At 40.4% G+C, this 15,114-nt stretch overlaps 1 protein-coding gene across 1 annotated transcript in view; it reads right to left on the minus strand.

The window, feature by feature from the left end:
• Nucleotides 1–1,192: 1,192 nt before the first annotated feature.
• The window catches only part of LOC145350210 (lactase/phlorizin hydrolase-like), a 56,299-nt gene continuing 42,377 nt past the window's right edge, over nt 1,193–15,114 (minus strand). Inside the window, exons 12-17 of the mRNA XM_080199273.1 lie at nt 14,898–15,100; nt 11,613–11,722; nt 9,860–9,994; nt 7,069–7,292; nt 4,185–4,415; nt 1,193–1,470 (exon numbers count right to left, since the gene is read on the minus strand). Coding sequence (XP_080055399.1) covers nt 1,193–1,470; nt 4,185–4,415; nt 7,069–7,292; nt 9,860–9,994; nt 11,613–11,722; nt 14,898–15,100 — 1,181 coding nt within the window. The remainder of the gene's footprint in view (nt 1,471–4,184; nt 4,416–7,068; nt 7,293–9,859; nt 9,995–11,612; nt 11,723–14,897; nt 15,101–15,114) is intronic.

The following is a 15,114-nucleotide window of genomic DNA, read 5'->3' on the forward strand; positions in this document are numbered from 1 at the left end:
TAGATGTTGGAAAGATTTTGGGAGTTTTTTGAGGACACAAGGGGGAAAATGAGTGGAAGTAGTTTATTTGGATTTTAAAAAAGTATTCCAAAGGTGCCACAGAAGAGGCTGTTACACAAAATTGGGCTCATGGGATTGATAATATTAGTAATAATTGAGGATTAATTGACAGACTGAGTTGGGAATCATTTTCTGAGCTTCCAAACAGTGCAAACAAGAACAGAAACATTTTATTCCAAAATGAAAATTAAGTTTGAAATAAAATCTGAGTTAAGTTTGCTTGTAAATTGTTTATTAGAACAGATCATATTTCATGGTTTAAATTGTCTTGAGGGTTGCCAACCCTGGATATACACCTGGAGCAGTCAACTTTCTGCCTTGAACTACCTTGCTCCAAAATCGTGATATTGGTCACCCTGCGCAACCATACTTGGAATTAGATAGAATCATAGAAATTTATAGCACAGGAGGAGATCATTCGCTCCATTGGGCCTGTGCTGGCTTTATAAAAGAGTTGTGCTTTCTCTTGTCCCTTTTGTTTGTACTCCTGAATGTTTCACACCCAAGTGTGTGCAAAACTCCTTTTTAAAGTTATTTATGGAATCTTCTTGCACCACCAATTCGGATAGCATTTCAGATCCTGACAGCTGAGTAAAATATTTAACCATTTGGGTACATGGACACCAAGGTGTTGCTGGTTGTCAGTTGTGGCACATTAGCATTCCGGTTGACTTGAGAAAGTAATGGACTCTTCATTATCTGATTGGATGATTCTTGGTTATCATGTCAAACATTTTTTCTACTCGTGTCTCATAAATTTATAATCAATAAATGAAGGTGTTAAAAGAAAATTATAACAGGACAATTTTTAATGGTCCTAGGAGTTTTCTCCTGGGTTGCTCACAGCACTATCCTGGGGACTCCAATCCTGAAAGGTTGGCAACCCCAAATTATCTGCAGTTTGATTGCAATAAGTACAAAATCAATCACTTGAAAGTTATTGAAAATTAAGATAACGTGAAACTCATTTTCTTGAATTTCTGAGAGTCTCAATATATTTCTGCAGAAATACTAGTGAAGCAGCATAAACAACTGTTTCTTTTGAGTTTCTGCAGATGCAGTTGCAGAAAATATACTGGGAGATTCAGAATACCTTCCGCCTCATTCCCTTCTCCCTGCAGAAGTTCTAAATTCAGAAGTTAGTGTTTAGATTTGTCGATAATTCAGTTGTGTGTAAAGTTGACTTAAGTTGTTTGCTTACTTTTCTCATTTTCCAAGTTTTATATGAAAAGATAGCTAACAAAACTAAAGCAACTATTAAAATAACAAACAAGGCATACAAAGCACTTGTGGCATTCACACTAGATATTTCTAATCCCAGAAAATGAACCATCCCAATGTTAGTTGTCGTTGTAGCTGTTGTTTTGATAGTAGATATGGGTCTCACTGTTGTGGGTTCTATGGTGGTAGCTAGAAAATAACGCAACATGTAAATATTTAGGGAAAAACTGCCTCTCACTCCAACTTGTTCATTAATACTGAAAATAATAATTGTTACAATTTACCAGCTACAACTATTAAAATTAAAAAGACAAAAACATACACCATCTAATAATAATTTCCAGCACCAGGAATTTCCACAGTGGGAGGATGCGTTAATTTTCTCAAACTTCTGCTGCATCATTCATGGAAAACTCCCTGGGGAAACAACATGAGTGGTTGTTTATGTTGTTTCTCTGTGGTTTTTTTGCTGATCTTCTTTTGTTGCATGACTGGGAGAGTCCTGGTGGAAATCTCACTCAGTTTCAGCATTTCATCATCATTTAGTTCAAGAAGTATATTATATGGCTCTAAATGAAGTAACAGAAGCCTTATGAAAAACTGATAGACACCATACTTATGCTGTAAGCACAGGTTTTCATGAAATAGTGAAAATTTGCATTGTTGAAGTTATGAAACCAGCATAACCAATGAAGAAAAGGTTAAATCACAAATGAAATGCACATTGAGTGCATATGGAAGTGCTAACTTAGTTCTATATGATATTGGGCTAGCAACCAAGACAAAGTTATCAAATTGAACACAATATTTGTGGTCCAGCAACAGAAAAATAACTTTCAAGTTACTGAATTGTCAAAACGTTCAACCAGTTCACCGATTTGGGCAATACATGACTCCAATCCCATGCTACTTGATAAACTTGTAATGATGTCAGAATACCTTGACACAAAATATCACCCTGTTTGTAAATAATGGCTACAAAGTTCAATGGGAGACATAAGTTTACTGGCAATGAAGACGAAGACAATTTTAGCTGTATTGATCCTGCAAAATCTTTCTCAACGACTTCTGAAGTAGCTGGTGCCCAAATTCAGCAAGCTGTTCTGCAGACTAACCAAGCAACAGCCTGACATTGATATACTCATAGAATATCAGTCAATCAACATACCACTGGTACAATGAATGTGCCTGCTACAAAACTACCAATGGAAATAATCACTATAATTTTGAGGAGAAATCTTGACTCTATCATGACAACATTGTCCATCACTTAGTGAGGAATTACCACTGCACTGAGAGACAGACTAAGGACAGATCTAGCTACCCAAAACTGGGCATTTTTGCAATGCTCTGGATAATTGTCAGGAGCAGAATTATACCCACCATTATCAAACCAGGATACTAAATCTGCTTCAATGCAGAGTGAAGGGTGACATGCCAGAAGCAGCATCAGAGAAGTGTTAGAATGATGTAGAAAACGAGTGAGGCTGCAACACATGGCCAAGTAGCAAAGTATGGACAGATGATGTTGTTCTGCTATCAACCAGAGGATATTTCTATAGCTCTCCTACAGTCAGCTGAAGATGGTGATGAACAATGTGATAAGTAACAAAGAAGCAGCTCTGGGAATGTCCTCATCCTCAACCATTATGGAGTCTAACAGGTGTTGGTTTCTTCAGTCAAAGTTGACAAGTAAATAATCCTACTCAGTCTTCTCCTGAAATTCCATTTTCTGTAAACAGGGTTCAGCCAGTTTGGTTCATTCCATATGATATTAAGCAGCACTGGATATGTTGGGCACAATAAAAGCTATGGGTCTTGACAACATTCGAACTGTGGGGCTTGAGATCTAGAAACTCCATTAGTCAAACTTACTCATCTTCCTGACAATGGGCAAGATTGCCTGGGTTCTTTCTACATAAAACACAGTACATCTAATTGGATGAAAGATTGCCTTATCATGTTCTTCCCATACAATAGTAAATCAGAGCCGTTGATATTGCCATCAAGTAACATCGATTGACCAATAATCAACCCACCAATGTTTGCTTCAAGTTCTGCAAGAACTATTAAATTCATCACAATCTTGATGCAGACAGGGAGCGTGGGCTGAATACCAGAGGAGAGTTTGAGAGTATCTGCCCCAGTATCAAGGCAGTATTCAACTGAGTATGGCATCAAGAACTCTTAACTAAATTGAAGCTAGTTTAGTAAAGAAAGAAAATCCATTATTGATGAATCATATCTGAAGAAAAGAATGATTATTATCAGAAGCAACTCAACACAGGCCTTAAATTTCATTGGAAGGAACTCTTTCAGGGAGCATCCTTAGTCCAATTGCTTTCCATGTGTCATAGAAGTAATGGTACTAACAAATGATTCCATAGCTAGATTTACAACTCCTCCAATAATGAACTCTTTTTCAGCAGGACAACACCCAGGTTTGGACTGACACGTGTAAGTAATGACCATCACCACCAGGATGGCAGCAGCACAAGGACAAAGCTCACCATCACCTTCTCGGACAATGAAGTGCAAGCAATAAATTTATCCTTACCAGTGTAACCCATGCACCAAGCACCCAAAAATAATATAGAAAAATGCATCATTTTTTGAAATGAAGAATTGCAGTGTGACAAATTAACATTTTTCCTCTACCACCAACCTGGTGCTATTTACAGTTCCATTGGACAACTTTTCCAGAAATGAAAGCTTAATTCTACTTTTAGAAGAATAACCCATACTTTATAGATGGTGCAATAAATATGCTCTAAAATAATTTTGAGAAGTGTCTAATGACAAAAATTCTAACAATAAAATAAGGAAATGTAAATGGTCAAAGCAACTGATTAAATTATGTGCTCTTCAAATATTAACATATATACTTAAACGTATTTACTTACTTTTCAATTGGAGACAGTCATGGGGTCCTAAAGACGGATCTGGGAAGCCATTACAGCTTATAATTGTAGAATAATATTTACTTGAAGCTTTAGGAATGCGAGGTAATGAAGGGTCAGAATAATTTACGTAAAATAAACCAAATCTGTCAGCATATCCTACAGCCCATTCAAAGTTGTCCATCAGTGACCATGCTGTATAGCCACGGATATCGATTCCATCAAATTTAATGGCTGTGTGTGCATAAAAAAAAATTAACCAGAGTTTCATCACAATATAAGAAATGTTTATCAAATTACTCCCAACTGACACAACAACCCAAATCTTCGAGTTACAAGAATCTATGATAGGTCAATAAATGGGATAGATAATGCATTTTACACTCAAATTAGGAAAGATGTGGGGAGGTAAATGTTTGTCTGGGTCAATTGCAGGCTCAGTACAAGCAGCCTGAGCTTTGCAAATATCAAAAGCTGATGCATTGGCTCACCAGCAGCAGCTGAAGGATAAATCCTGGCATGGGGATTAGAGAGGGTACAAAGTGGGCTTGGTGATGGAGGTGGGGAAAATGAATCAAGGAAACACTCCCATTATTCCTTGTTCCACAGGAAGCCTTGAAAAAATAAATAAATAAAACATTGCATTTTTGGTGGCCATTGAAGAATATTTGAAGGGGGCAGGCAGGTCAGACACCAGCTTCGCTCATGATGAGCTGATTTCACAGGGTGATACTGCAAACCAATTAAACTCCCCATTGATGTAGGTAAAGGGGGTTAACGGTTGTTTTAGGCTTCCATCCAGAAAACCTGCAAAGTTGTGACCTAATTTGGTAGCACTCATATATTGCAGCTGCTTAGCCATGTGGAATTGCAACCAACATTGGTCCTTTTTGCCCTATTTTCTGCCTGCAGAACTGCAATAACAAATTTCTATTTTAAGGAGTAGAATACAAGGTAATGGGTGGAGTTTGGTTTGCTGAAGGGAATCTGCTGTCCCTACTTGGTGTGGCCTACGCATGACTCCAGGCCCTCAGAAAATGTGGTTGCCTCTTAAGAACCTTCTGAGCCAGGGCAATTAGGGATGAGGAGTAGGTGCTGGCCAAGCCAGAGACGCCCACATCCCACGAACACATCTTTTGAAATTGGGAATGTTAAAGTGACATAGAAAAGGCAACAGTATTTCTGATCTGTCAAATGATTCTAGTGGTGACGAAGCAGGAAGGAATAATGCTAACATTGCTTAATGATGAGAAACAGTGAAGAAAATCATGATCGGAAAGCAACTACCTACATGGGACCAAAAATATAGAGGGGCTTTCAAAACGCATAATATAAAGAAACATTCTAGCTAGATTACTGAAGAGCCTACTCCAGAACAGGCTGTGACCTGAGTCAAGCTGTTCCAGTACACATACAACATTGCCATCTACCCGATAATGTGGAATGTTGCTCAGGTATGTCATGTCCACAAAAAGCAGGCCAAATTCAATCTAGCCAATTAATGTCCCATCAGTCTATTTCAATCCTCTAGGATGCTATCAGCAAGGTGATGGAATGTGTAATTGACTGTGCTTGCTTGGCAATAGCCTGCTCACTAATGGTCAGTTTGGATTTTAGGCAGACCTCATTACAGTCTTGATCCAAATATGGACAAAATAGGTGAACTGTAGAAGTGATATGAAAGTGATTACCCTTGATATCAATTATTTGGCTGAGTGTGATGTCAAAGACCCCTAGTAAAATTTGTCAACTGGGATTCATAAATAACACAAAAGAAGATGGATGTTGGAGGCTAATCACCTCAGTCCCAGGACATCATTCCTCAGGATAGTGCCTACGCACAACCATCTTCAGCTACTTCATCAATAACCCTCCTTCATGTCAAAAATAGGGATTTTCACTGATTGCACAGCGTTCAATGCCACTTGTGGTTCTGCAGATATTAAAGTAGTCCATACCCAAATTCAGCAAGACATGGACAACATTCAGGCTCGGGCTGATAACTGCCAAGTATTATTCACTCTGCACAAATGCCAGGCAATGGCCGTCTTCAACAAGAAACAAAAGTAGCCATCAATCATCTCTCCTTGACATTCAATATTTTACATTTAACGAACAAAACTGCAGAAAAGGAGATGTTCACAAATTGTATACCTGACTCTATCTACACTGTTTCTACTGAGACTTCTGTACTATCACCTACAAGACTGATTCATCTCTGCATGTCCACTTCATCATGTGAAGTCAATGCCACCGGAAAATTAGGTTAACCAGTAATAGTTATCAGTGCACTGGCCTCTGTGGAGGAATGCCTTATTGGACTTTGTTTCGGGACACTGGAACCCACGAAAAACAATAATTATTTTTCCTGTGGTCTTTGCGTGGCAAATTTTCTCTATTCCTCTTTTACCATATGAATGTAAAGCGAGCTAATTTGTGTGTGAGTGCAAATAAACTAACCCTTTCAATTCATCCTATCTCGGGTCTGCTGTGGATCACACCAAATCCGAGGGGTTGGGAAATATGCCACCACTTTTAAAGAGGGACACAAATCAAAACACCTTTCTGCTTATGGGCAAATAGTGAGAGGAGAAACTTATGCTTTTTAAGTTAACCCATCTCTTATCCATCACAGGTCATGTAACAATTCAAACGCAGATCAAACAATGCTGAAAATGTTGGGATCTAGCATCTTCCCCAAGGAATCAGTTCTCACAATTTGACATTCCAGCCAAAGCTCCATTTACTTTCACTGGCATGGAAGAATCCCAGCCACAAAGGAGGCTGGAGGTTTTCAGCACTGTTGTTTTTGTTGCCATTATGAATGTGTAAGGAGCCTACAAAGCTAGGATAAAAGTAAGAATGACAGACATTGAACATGCTGTACCTTTTAAAACCTCATTTATATAACTTTTATGATAACTGATTCTCCAGGTATCATTGAGGCCATGATCCCCATGCTCTGAAACTCCATTTTCCGTCAGGTAGATAGGAGGGTTGTTGAATTCTTTCTTAATCCAGTTAAGAATTCTCCTAAAACCCCAGGGAGTTACTTTCAGCCAGAAAGATCCAGAATTAAGCCAGGTGCGGTCTACTGTAGTCCCGGTTCCCCTAGGAATAGAGAATTAATTAGTTTACACAACAGACAGCTCTGCTGAGTTTAATTAGAAGTGAATACATTAGAAGCAAAAAAAATCTATCTTCCATTTTTTGTACTATATTTACGACTATAGTGCTACAGATTAATAGGCCTTAATTTTAACGTCCATTACAATGATGAAGTACATCCTAATTTCTATGCCTTTTCACTTTGACAAAGGGTCAACTGGACTCAAAACATTAGCTCTTTTCTCTCCTTACAGATGCTGCCAGACCTGCTGAGATTTTCCAGCATTTTCTTTTTTGGACGACATTGAAGAGATAGGAGCCATTTTGAGGCCTGAGCTTCATTTCAATGTTACCAGCAATGTGCAGGCACATCCCAAAGATGTGCTTTTAGGCTGATTGATTGGGTACTAAATTGTCCCTATATTGGACCTCCCTGATCCTCGCACATTAGGCGTAGACTAAAATCATGAATAGGTCACTGAGACAGTGGGACAGCGGCGCGGGCTCGTTGGGCCGAAGGGCCTGTTTCCCGTGCTGTGCTGTTCTTTGTTCTTTGTTCTTTTGAAGGTCTGCAGCTTGCTAGATTCAGGCTGGTCAATTATCAGGGAGTCCAAAGGGCACTGGATTAGCATAAGTTCAGTACGCGGAGGTGTCACAATCACTAGGAAGAGGAGAGTTGGAGTAGGAGAAACCCAGATTATGGAGCTCACAAAAAATATTTCAGACTTCACTTTTCATTACTTCCGTGGCTGCACTGCAAGTGTAAACTATGCAGGCTTCAACATCCTGAAATGGCAATTAAAATCCAATGTTCATCAATAGACAATGATTGCATATTAAAAGGGGCCCATTGCCTGAAGCAGGCAGACATTTTGACATTGTTTTGGATGGTGGCTCTGGAAGTGATAGCGTGGCTAATTGCTGCTGTTAATAGGGCTGTAAAGTCAGAGGTTGTAAAGTCCCCACTAATGTTGATTTTAGTAAGTTGAAATCAACACCAAATAATACTATATTTTGCAAATGAAGCACATTATTAATCACCATTCGCCAGGTTTCTCAAGGGTTTCCACCGGCCACCTACTGCAGTTACAGCAGGAAACTAATAGAATCCCAACTCAAATTGCTGGCCAATTTCCCCTATTGCTACTCCAAAGGTTTAGTGAATTTAACCGATAACATGCATTCATCCAATCTCTCTAATATCAGAAAGTGCTTCTCAAATAGGATTAGGAAAAATTAAGGTCCAGCCACCAAGAAAATTAGAAATGATCATTGGTCAAGAAGGGGCCTTGGGGAGTTTTGAAAGATGGGGAATTGGAAAATGGGGAAAGGTTCAGGAAGCGAGATAATAACTCAATCTGGGGCAGTTGAAGGCTTTGATATCAACGGAAACTAAATGACCTGAAAAGGGAAAACGCAGAAGACCAGAGTCAGATGAATAGTCAGCTGGGGAAGGAAAATAAGGCTGGAAGATGCTGTAGAAATAGGCTGAGGCAAAGCCATGGAAGACTTCATAGATAAGGACAATAGTTTTGAATTTAATGCATTAGGGACCGGAGTCAGTTAGATTAACAAGAGCCAACAAGACAATAAGATATTCCACTAACCTCACAAAAAGACAGGCATAACTGGGGCCCATGTAGTTATCCACAGCCACACTTATCATTTGCAGCAAATGAAACAAGTTAAAGGAGAAATTGTTGTGTGAGAGAACAAGTTCAGCTTGGTGGAGTAGAGTGGTTGATGGGAATTATTTAGGGCTGTGTTCATGGAAGAAGCCTTAAGATTCTTGTGGTAGGGATGGAGATGGAGGAGACTGCTGGGTTCGATTCCCGGCTCGGGTCACTGTCTATGTGGAGTTTGTACATTCTCCTCGTGTCTGTGTGGGTTTCCTCTGGGTGCTCCGGTTTCCTCCCACAGTCCAAAGATGTGTGGGTTAGGTTGATTGGCCATGCTAAGAAATTGCCCCTTAGTGTCTAGGGATGCGTAGGTTAGAGGGATTAGTGGGTATAATATGTAGGGATATGGGGATAGGGCCTGGGTAGGATTGTGTTCGGTGCAGACTCGATGGGCTGAAGGGCCTCTTTCTGCACTGTGGGGTTCTATGATTCTATGATGATTCTATGAAAGGTACATTATGCTTTCATGAGATTGTGGCTAACTTGCTTGAAGTGAAGCAAATGGCTTACCAAGGAATGGAATCAGCAAAGTTTGTGATGGTGGTGAAGATGATCTTTTTACTGCAGCACTGGAGAAAATTGTGATTCATCGAGGACTCGATGTTAGAAAAACAGTCCGACACGGAGGAGTTGAGAGGTCAAGATGAGTGTTGGAGAAGTAGAGGTACAGCATACATGTAACAGCCAACCCGGTGTAAACAAATGACATGTAAATGATGGACAAGAAAAGATCACTGAGGCCACTGAAGGAAGAAAACCACGTAAGGGGAGTTTCACAGAGCTTATGATGGAGGAGAGGCAGCGGTGAGAGTAACATTTTGCAAAAACTCAATGACCAACATTTAAGCTTAATAATATTTTTTGCTTATTTTCTATTATTAAAACTCGTACCTGTCAGCATCATACATTGGGATAGCATTTCCAAAATTGACATTGAATGCCAAGACCGTGGTGTAGTGATTAAATCCCATAAAGTCATACGTTCCCTTAATTCGTCTTTTTTCAGATTCAGTAAATTCAGGGAGTCTGTAAAGATTGGATTGATAGGTAGTCAGGTATCACAAACATTCTTTCCCCAGCCAAACTCTACCAAATGTGGCTGACATTGTAGGTGTTTTTATTTAAAATGATTTTTATTTGTTATTTGGTAAAATACAGTTGGAAATGGATATATTTAAAACTATCTTAGTGAATACTAAAATTTAACTTATGGGCAAAGAAGAGTCTCATGTGGTTATAAATCATGCTCAGCCTATAGGTATCCGGACTGATAAGGTAAAATCCAGTCTTCATAACTCCTCAATTGATATTCTCTATGGAGAATTCTAAGGAGTTATAGTTGTTGGATTTTTATTACATGACTTGTTTTAATTTTGGCAACTTTGCTATTCCATTGCTACTTGGATATTTCCATGGAATATGAGGAAATCTTCCCCTAAGGTGCCCAGGATGTGCCCAGCAGATGCCGAGGATGTCCCTGAAGCATCTGAAAGTGGAAGATTGATCTATTATGGAATAATGCAGAAGGCCAAGAATACACCTTCTCACCACATTTAAATGAAACTGCAAGTTCTTAGAGCGCAGAAACAGCCATTCAATTTGAAAGGTCCATTCCAATGTTTTTATGCCACACAAGCCTTCCTGGAAATGTTTGGCCTGTTATTCCTACAGATACGTTGGAGAATCTAAGGAAATCCTGCGGTAGTTCACTAAGGGTGAGATTGATAGATCTCCGTTCCAATTTCTACTGACCTGCCGAGGAAATTCAACTCCCTAGGTGCTGTGTAAGTGTCAGGTATCTTTGTCCTAGTAAAATTGTTTTGGAAACTAACTCTGAAATGCAGCAGAGTTTTCCATCTGAACCACTGATTCAGTGTAAAGGTACAGCAATGTCACTAAATTATTTTATTAGTGGTGGCGCAAGGGTATTGCGTGAGATTCTCTGGCCTCTTCTCAGCTTTTCTCTTGGTAACAGGAGGCAGCATAGTGTTCGCTGGGGGTGGGAATCTTTGGTCCCACCACTATCAATAGGAATTCCCACTCAAGCCACCCCACCACTGGGACATGTACCTCAGAGAGTGTGCTGCCAGGGGGACCAGAGAATCCCGCCAGCATGAACAGCCGGACAGTTCCAGCCATTGTCAATGGACTAGTAATCCAGAGATCCAGTGTAGTGATCTGGGGACCTGGGTTTGTTTCCAATTTGCATTTGAATTCAATAAAAATCTGGAAGTCCAATGATGACCATGAAACCATTGTTGTAAAAACCAGTCTCTGTGCTTCCTTTTAATGGGAGTAATCTGCCGTCCTTGCTTGGTCTGGCATTCATGTGACTTCAGATCCACAGTAATGTGGTTGATTCTTAAATGGCCTAGTAAGCCACTCAGTCCAAGGGCAATTAGGGATGGGCAATAAATGTTGGTATACAGAGACACCCACATCCCATGAATGAATTTTTAAAAAGTATAAACGTAATAGCTACCAAGGGATTTGGATAATTTTCAAAATCAGCATTAATTTAAAAGAAAGCTCCAATTTATAGTAAAATTATGTGCTGATTGAAACAGGGAAATGTTCTGTATACTTTGAGCTAATAGGCAAATCAAAGTCATTGCCAACATTTAGTTAAAATCTAATTTCCTACCGAGATTTAGGCAAGCCTTGAGCCAAACTTTTCTCTCTCACACGTGCTTTCATCACCTCATTGTAATCACCATTTTTGAAAATTGGGTATGCAAACCAACCGCCATAAAACTAAAAGAACAAAAAGCATAAAAATCACACTTTAATAGAGTCCAGACTCTATATTTCAACCATTATACAATTCATGTCAAAAGAACTTACAGAAATGGCATTATTTGCAAATGAAATATAGGAAATCTCACTGTTCAATGGCTAAAGAAATACATAATGAATAATGAAATAACAAGTACAAATACTCCAGACATTCAATTAATATCAGTAGTATAATCATTTAAAGTTTAATATTTTATATTTAAGTAATTATACAACAGTGTGGTGGTAGCCATGAAATGCTGGCGCTGGACTGGGGTGGGCACTCTAAGAAGTCTCACAACATCAGGTTAAAATCCAACAGGTTTATTTGCAATGTTTCTTCATATTCCAATCTGTAATTATCTTACAAGTATGTCTTTGCCTATATACGCTGTGTTTGTGAACCTACTTCTCCACTCACCTGATGAAGGAGCATTGAGATGTAGTGGAAACAGGGCTGTGGAATCGGAAAGGGGCCTTGCTCACATTGTGTGAACTCTGATTCCATAATGAAATGGTGGGCTGGATTTTCCCCCTCACTGGGAGGACAAGTAAGATATCAGGGGTGGCAGGTTTACTGCCTTGCTGCCCACCCATAGTTCTGTCCTTCATAATACGGTGGGTGCGCAGTTATTGAAATTTGCAACCAATCTACCATTATTAAATAAATAATTAATGGTCAATTCAGCTTCTTACAAAGCCAATTGAGCTGAATAATACACTACTCAACCTATAATATCGCTGGCACTGGCTGGCGGGTGGGAGCGGACAGATTTTCTTAAGTAAACAGCTTAAAACTTCATTTGCACATAATACCCCTGCCTCAAGATGATGCCCTTCTCTTTTCTCCTTCCCATTGTCTCCAAAACAAGAAACCCTGCCCTCCTTGATGCCTTCTTTCCCTGTCCAAAAGCAGAATATTACCTGGGACGACAGAGGTTGAGGTGTGACCTGATAGAAGTCTACAAGAATATGAGAGTCACGGACAGAGTGGATAGTCACAAGTTTTTTCCCGGAAAGAGTTAATTACGAGGGGGCATAGGTATAAGGTGCGAGGGACAAGATTTAAAGGAGATATACGAGGCAAGCTTTTTAAACAGAGAGTGGTGGGTGTCTGGAATTCAATGCCGGGGAGGTAGTGGAAACAGTTACAGTAGTGACTTTTAAGGGGCATCTGGACAAATACATGAAGAGAATGGGAATAGAGGAATATGGTCCCCGAAAGAGTAGGGAGTTTTAGTTCACACAGGCAGCGTAGTCTGTACAAGCTCAGAGGGCCAATTGGGCCTGTTCCTGTGCTGTAATCTTCTTTGTTCTTTGGGTCCAGAGGCTGTGGCTGTCTTCATCTATGGACAGTACTGGCATCACTGAATTCTGACATTGATGGGTCTGATAGAGCTGCCAGCCTGATTGTCTCTTAGGGGCAAAACTTTCTGAAGGAACAGAGGTCCTATTCTCACCTCGTTCATGCTGCTCGCAGCTGTTTACGTGGATGGGCTGAATCTGACATTTCCTGCAGATAGGGGTCAGCAATATGCCTCCCCCATAAAATTCAGCTTGGTATTTCTGGAATGATGAACTAAACTCATTACTGTTCCATCACCTGTGTGATAAAGGGCCACAGATCATGAAAATATCTAACTGAATTCTGGTCATGAAGTGAGTGGTGATCAATCAAAATATTTAACCAACAAAGACACTTACAGTCCTGCTTACTAATAAATTGTGAATGTTGTGGAAAAATCAAAAGTGCGACCCAACAGAAAGGAAACCATTACCGTTAACAAATCGGTTCGAAGAGTAACCACAAAACAATGGAATATTCTTTGAGGCCATAATTTAGCGACTGTGTTAGCCGCAGGTGTAAATCCTGCTTTGGCTGCTAAATCTCACGTGAGGCCCAAAACGGGATTTGCACTGGTGGGATTTCAGTTTGTCATCTTCCCCATACCCATCTGATGACATGATCAGGTTCACGCCCAGTAAGGGCATGTGCCTGATTAGCATGTTTTTATAATAAATTTAAATATCATTATTGGGCTTAACGCCATGACCTCTGCCCTCATCATTTTGTCCTATCCAGCCAGCATGACATCACAGCAGGGCAAACCAATACTGGCTTTCAAAAATGAAAACCAGTCGCGGTGGCCATGCCGGGGGCACACAGATAGATACAGCTCCTGGGTGGTGAGGGACAGTGCCCTGGTACTGCTCTCTGGCACACAGGCAGAGCCAACTTGTCAGGGAAAGCCATCTGGGAGGGGGTTCCCTTTATGTGTGATGGGAGAAGGCCTGTGAGAGGTTGACCAATGCTTGCATGGGGTGGGGAGTTGGGGAGGGGAGTTGTGTGGAGTGTGCCCTGATATTGGCATGGAAGAGGGGTGTCCTGATTCTTGCTTGGTGGGGTGGAGTACCTTGATACTTGTGGAGCAGTTATTGATGTCCATGGGGGGATGTTTATTTACCTCACAGATGGGGGTGGCCTTTAAATATGGCACCCCAGTCTCTTTGGAGCTAGCCTTGCTATGAGACCCTGCCCCACCAGGGTGACAGCACAAACTATGCTCTCACATTCTCTGTGCACTGATTGCCAGAAAATCTGGAGTGAAAACTCGGCAGAGCATCTGGAGAGATACACGCCCATTTTGAGCCTGAGCCTGATACTTGGCCAAATTCTGGGAAAATTCCACTTCTTGAGTTCTCAAGTCTGTCCGACCTTTAGTTGAGGTGTAATGTGAAGCAAGATGCTCTCATACAGAAAGGATAGTCAGCATGTTGAAATCCTAAAAGCAAAAAAGCATGTCCCCTATTTGGTTAATAAATGCACAAGAGAGAAAATAATGAAGAAATCCTTCATCTTTCCAAAACGTGTTTCATTAATTCAGAGCAACATAAATACTAATAGTCATTGTTGTGGATATGAGAGCCCTCAATGGGCCATGGGATGTCCATAAAGGAGGACCCCCCCAGCCCCACCACCCAGTGGGACAGCACCAGGGTTTACCTGCTGGTCTCCCCACAAGGCAGCGAGCCCTCCTGATATAGATTAAGTGACAATGAGCATGGGAAGTGGCCTTTGATTACTTACTTTCCACTTTCTTAATGCAGTCAAGATTATTTAACTAAGTAAGATGTCAACTAGGTTGTTCCTTACCATCAAATGCCTTTTTGCAGCATCGATGTCTTCTTGTTTATATGGATTCCTTGGCTCAACCCAGTCGGAATTGATAGTAATGGAGATAAGCCCTCCCTGCTGCGGTCTGTAAGTTTCATTGTACAAGTGCCAAACTTCAGCATGAGCTTTGATTAGATTGTGACCAACAACGTAAGGAGCACTGCCTAATCTTGTGCCAATACCTTAAAACACAACA

Source organism: Carcharhinus amblyrhynchos, chromosome 11 (assembly GCF_965287045.1).
Source record: "Carcharhinus amblyrhynchos chromosome 11, sCarAmb.v2.hapA, whole genome shotgun sequence".
In the NCBI taxonomy this organism is placed as follows: Eukaryota; Metazoa; Chordata; class Chondrichthyes; order Carcharhiniformes; family Carcharhinidae; genus Carcharhinus; species Carcharhinus amblyrhynchos.